This window comes from Antrostomus carolinensis, unplaced genomic scaffold (assembly GCF_000700745.2).
Source record: "Antrostomus carolinensis isolate BGI_N321 unplaced genomic scaffold, ASM70074v2 scaffold12864, whole genome shotgun sequence".
In the NCBI taxonomy this organism is placed as follows: domain Eukaryota; kingdom Metazoa; phylum Chordata; class Aves; order Caprimulgiformes; family Caprimulgidae; genus Antrostomus; species Antrostomus carolinensis.
The window spans coordinates 2,890-8,586 of NW_010311455.1; the positions used below are offsets into that span (position 1 = coordinate 2,890).

General features: G+C 56.1%; 1 protein-coding gene across 1 annotated transcript in view; it reads right to left on the reverse strand.

Moving 5' to 3' along the window:
* Positions 1–5,526: 5,526 nt before the first annotated feature.
* The window catches only part of LOC114818516 (vacuolar protein sorting-associated protein 37D), a 1,491-nt gene continuing 1,320 nt past the window's right edge, over positions 5,527–5,697 (reverse strand). The window contains 1 exon segment of the mRNA XM_029084687.1: positions 5,527–5,696. Within this exon segment, the coding sequence (XP_028940520.1) occupies positions 5,527–5,696 (170 nt within the window).

A 5,697-nucleotide genomic window follows, 5' to 3' on the forward strand; every position in this document is an offset into this window, starting at 1 on the left:
CCCCTCCACCCCCCTTGGCAGCCTGTTCCAGTGCCTGAGAACCCTTTCAGTGAAGAAATTTTTCCTGACATCCAATCTGAACCTCCCTTGGTGCAATTTGAGGCCATTGCCTCTCATTCTATCATTAGTTACCTGGGAGAAAAGACCCACCCCCACCTCTCTCCACCCTCCTTTCAGGAACTTGTAGACAGTGATAAGGTCTCCCCTCAGCCTCCTCTTCTCCAGGCTCAACAACCCCAGTTCCCTCAGCCGGGAACTCAGCACACTTGTGCTCCAGACCCTTCCCCAGCTCCATTGCCCTTCTCTGGACACGCTCCAGCTCCTCCATGTCCTTCTTGTCATGAGGGGCCCAAAACTGGACACAATATTCAAGGTGCAGCCTCACCAATGCTGAGTACAGAGGAAGGATGACTGCCCTGGTCCTGCTCAGCACGCTGTTTCTGATACAAGCCAGGATGCTCTGGGCTGCCTGAGCACTCTGCTGGCTCATGTTCAGCTGCCTGTCGATCAGTACCCCCAGGTCCTTTTCTGCCAGACAGCTTTCCAGACACTCCTCCCTAAGCCTGTAGCGCTGCATGGGGTTGTTGTGACCAAAGTGCAGGACCTGGCACTTGGCCTTGTTGAACCTCAAACAGTTAGTTGTAGCCCATCAATCCAGCCTGTCCAGATGCCTTCCTACCCTCAAGCAGATCAACACTCCCACCCAGCTTGGTGTCATCTGCAAACTTACTGAGAGTGCAGTCAATCCCCTCATCCAGATCATTGATAAAGATATTAAACAGAGCTGGCCCCAAAACTGGGGCCTGAGGAACGCCACTTGTGACTGGCCACCAACCGGATTTAACTCCATTCCCCCAACACAACTCTTTGGACCCAGCCATCCAGCCAGTTCTTTACCCGGCAGAAAGTATGCCTGGCCAGGCCATTGGCAACCAGTTTCTCAAGCAGAATGCTGTGGGAAATGGTATCAAAGGCTTTACTGAAGTCCAGGCACACCACATCCACAGCCTTTCCCTTGTCCACTAAGCAGGTAACTTTGTCATAGAAGGAGATCAGGTTGGTCAGGCAGGACCTGCCTTTCATAAACACACGTTGACTGGGCACAATCACTTGGTTGTCCTGTATGTGCTGTGTGATGGCATGCAAGATGATCTGCTCCATCACCTTACCTGGCACTGAGGTCAGACCAACAGGCCTGTAGTTCCCCGGTTCCTCCCTCCACCCCTTCTTGTAAGTGGGTGTCACATTTGCCACCCTCCAGTCAAGTGGAACCTCCCCAGTCAGCCAGGACTGTTGGTAGATGATGGAAAGGGGTTTGGCAAGTACCTCCGCCTGCTCCCTCAGTACCCTTGCGTGGACCGCATCCAGCCCCACAGACTTGTGGATGTCTAATTGGCTGAGCAGGTCTCTAACCATTTCTGCCTGGATCATGGGAGCTTTGTTCTGCTCCCCATCGCTGGCTCGGGGGGCTGGGTACCTGGAGAGCAGCTGACCTTACTATTAAAGACAGGCACAGAAGGCATTAGGTACCTCGGCCTTATCCTCATCCCTCGTCACTATTGTTCCCTCTGCATCCAGTAAAGGATGGAGATTCTCCTTGGCTTTCCTGTTGTTAATGTATTTATAGAAACATTTTTTTGTTATCTTTCACAGAGTTGGCCAATTTAAGTTCTAGTTGGGCTTTAGCCCTTCTGATTTTCTCTCTGCAAGACCTCACTTCATCCTTGTAGTCCTCCTGAGACGCCTGGCCCCTATTCCAAAGCTCACAGACTTTCCTCTTTTTTTCTGAGATCTACCCAAAGTTCTCTGCTCAACCAAGCCAACTTTCTTCCCCGCCAGCTTGTTGTTCAGAACATGGGGATGGCCTGCTCTTGTGTCTCCAGGATTTCCTTCTTGAAGAGTGTCCAGCTTTCTTGGGCTCCTTTGCCCTTCAGGACTGCCTCCTAAGGGACTTTACTAACTAGTCTTCTAAATAGTCCAAAGTCTGCCCTCTGGAAGTCCAAGGTGGCAGTTTCCCCCTCTTTGCTTCTCCAAGAATTGAAAATTCAATCATTTTATGATGGCTGTGTCCCAGGCTTCCTCCAACCATCACATCTTCCACAAGACCTTCTCGGTTCACAAAAAACAGGTCCAATGGGGCACCTTCCCTAGTTGGTTCACTCACAAGCTGTGTCAGGAAGTTCTCTTCCATACACCCCAGGAAACCTCCTAGACTGTTTCCTTTCTGCTGTATTATACTTCCAGCAGACATTAGGTAAGTTGAAGTCCCCACAAGAATGAGGGCTAGAGATCGTGAGCCTTCTCCCAGCTGCTTGTAGAATACCTTATCTCTAGATGCTGTTACAAATGAAGTAAATCAAACAAAAGCTCCAGGCATGCTGAAAGAAGCCCTGGTGAAGTGTGACAGCCACAGTCCTGAGGCCTTGTAAGCTCAGTGCAGACCCCATTCCCCAGTTCCATCCCAGCCTGTGCTTGTTGTCTGACATCGGTGTAACTGCAGGTGTGGGGTGCTGGGCTGCTCACCTGGGCTGTGGGTGCTGCAGCCTGTGGGTGTGGGGTCTCAGTGCCTCATTGGGGCCTCTCAGCCCACAGTGGCTCTACCTGGCTCAGGGAAGGGCCACACAGTTCGCAGCACCCGTGGATGGGGGGCAGCTGCCCCTCCAACAGCATCCCCTGCAGCGACTCCTCGGTTAATAGGGTTAACAGTTAATAGAGTTAATGGTTAATAGGGTTAAAAGTTAATAGAGTTCCTGCTGCCTGGGACATGCACGGGGCCCAGCTGGGGCACCCCGGCACCCCACCTCGATGGCTGGTCCCAGTTCGGGGTTTTGCATCTCCCACCAACCTGGGCTTGCAGCTCAAAGTGTCTCCTGGAGGCTGCCCGTGCTGGGGACACCCCTTCTCTCCCAGCTGTACTGTCCCTCCTGCTTGCCCAGGCCTGGGGGGGCTGCGGAGGCCACAGAGCTGGCAGGACCAGCTCCCCTGCCAGCCCCTTTGGCTGCACACCAGCTGGCACAGGGGCGGAGCTGGCCCCAGGCTGCTGCCTGGCTCAGTGCAGAAATGAATGCAGGTGCACACCTGCTGCAGGCAGGGAGAGCCTCTGTGCAGGCAAGGAGGGGCACGAAGGGATCATCCTGTGCTGCTGCCAGCTCCAACCTGATACCAATGTCCCCGTCTTGTGCCTCATGCAGGACTTTATCCTGAGCAGAGGCCTGGTTGTGGATGGGGCTGGAACCGCTGGCACGGTGAGATGCTGACCGTGCACTCGGGGAGCACAGAGACAGACACCCGGTGCCACTGTGTTCCCAAGGGCATAGGCACTAACTCTACACATACACTCCCCAACAGGACGACTGCAACTGGGGGTCCAGCCATCCACCTGGGACTGTCCATGCTTCAAACTGGACAGGACCTACTTCACGGCTGGAGGAACCCCCCCGGGCAGAGGCTCGCCTTGCTTGGCAGCTTCACAGTGGTTACAGGGCCTTGGCTGGAGTGGGGTGGTGGGCAGCCCAGCAGGACCCCAAGCTGCCAGGGCCTGGCTGCTGCTGCCTGAGCTGGGCAGGCACCCAGGGGTGCTGCAGGGCTCCTCTGGACAGAAAACCATCCAGCGCCGCAGCAGCCCAGCTCACTTTGTTCTTTGGACTGTTACTTCAAGTGCTGTTAGGTCTGGTGGGACACACTCACCCTCTCTGGGCTGGCGAGAGGCAGCTGCTCACCTTGAGGGTTCACACTCATGGGGCCGTGTTTGTCCTTGCTGTAAGGTGATTCAGGACTTGCTCAGGGCCAGGGCAGTTTGTCCTTGAGTTGGTGACAGACCCATGCATCATTGCCTGGGCCTGCCCAGCCCTGGGGAGCTATGCAAGGCAGGGACTGGCTGGGGAGACCCCCTGGTTGTGCCTGGCTGGTTTTTAAGTGGCTTGGCTCCTCATGCACAGTCACATTTGCACTAGTGCCAGCCCCAGTGCTGTGCCCAGTCCCATCTTGCAGGGCAGTGACACAGGTCATCAGCATTGCCTTTGGCTGGCATTCAGGCCATACAGGTGCTTGGCCCTGGGTTCCAGCATGCCCCATATCCTCATGCCATTGCCTTGGGGTCCTTTCCTCCTGAGCCAAGTGCTAGGGTGGCCTTCCTCTCCCAGGTGGGCATCCAGATCCCCAGGGAGAAGCCTTGTGCTTACCCACCATAACCCCTTGTGCATGCCTGTTCAGAGCCCTCGTGGATTGACACACACACACATCCCTTGGGCATGTGTCCCTATGCTGCACCCACATCTCCTGGTCATCTCACACCGCATCCAGTGCGGCCCTTGGGGTAGCCTGGATAACTGTCCAGGAGATCCCAGGACACAGGGTGCAAAGCTGCAAGGTGGGCAGGCAACAGGGAAAGAAGAAAAAAATGTTACAACCAGAAAGAAGCTGAAAGCATGAGAAGAGCCTGAAACCAAATCAAAAGCTATAAACGGCACCAGAGACACCCCAGCGCAGGGAACAAGTACCCCAGGGTGTTCAGGAGACTACAGCTGGCAGAACCAGGGCTGTCCCCTCCAGCCTTATCTCACTATCCATTGTGTGAAATTAAGGAAAGCAACAGAGGAGTCTGGGGTGAAACAGGGTGAACTCAGGTCTTCTGCTGCCTTTTGCAGAGGTGGCTGAAGTCAGGACTGGTGCGAGAGGGTGGATGGGGAATGGGGACTAAAACCACTGCAGGGCTGCACACAGGCAGATAAGACCAGCTGCTGTGGAGCCACAAGCAAGCCCAGCTGGCTGTGGCGAATAACCCTTCCTGTGGGTAAGGGCTTGGCCTCTGGCATGAGGCATCTCTGGTTACCCCAAGTCTTCACCTGCCATGTGTGGGGCCAAACTGCTGGGAGATGGTCGCTGGCACCTGCCTGGGTGGAAACTCATACTCACTGGGCTCTCTGCCCACCTTGCCAGGGCTTTTGCCTTCCCCAGGGTGTTGATGGGCTGAGCCAAGTGCAGGTGCAAAACCTGGGGGCTTCCCAGGCTTGAGGACCCTCCTTGACTGCCAGTTACCTCCAAGCCTGGCAAGTGTCCCCCCACAACCACTCCCTCCCTGCCTGTCTCATCCCTCTGTTCATAGCCAGAGCTAAGGTATAACAAAGAGAGTGGAAAAGAGCCTTTATTTAGAAAGCACATGGTGCCCAGGGCTCCTGGGCCCTCTCCCACCTGACTGAGCCTGCCGATACCCCTACAGACCACCTGCTCCCACCTCCTGTCACTGTTCCTCTTGCTGTGGGTGCAGAGACCTCCCCATCCCTGACAGCTCCCCAAGTGCAGCACCCACTGCCCAACCATGGTACCTGCCCCATCCCACCCCCAGCCAAGCCACCTCCACCCCCCTTCAAGCACCCACCCCTGCACCTGCCTAACAGACACTGCAGCCCCTCGGAGCTGTGCCACCACCATGCACCCACCCCCACATGCTCCCCAGCCAGGGTGTTCCTGCAGAGCCCCCGTGGAGGCACAGGGCCAGGAGCAGGGACATCCCCCCTCCCTGCCCTGCTACCGGTGCGGAGGCTCCTGCTTCTGGTGTTGTGGCCACTGCCACCTGCGGAAGGGCTGGGGGCTGAGCAGGGGGATATGTCTGACGAGGCACAGGGATGAGCCGAGGCTGGGGATTTCAGAGCAGGGAGGTGCTGGCTGGGGTCCCAGGGCTGGGGGATGGTGTCTTGG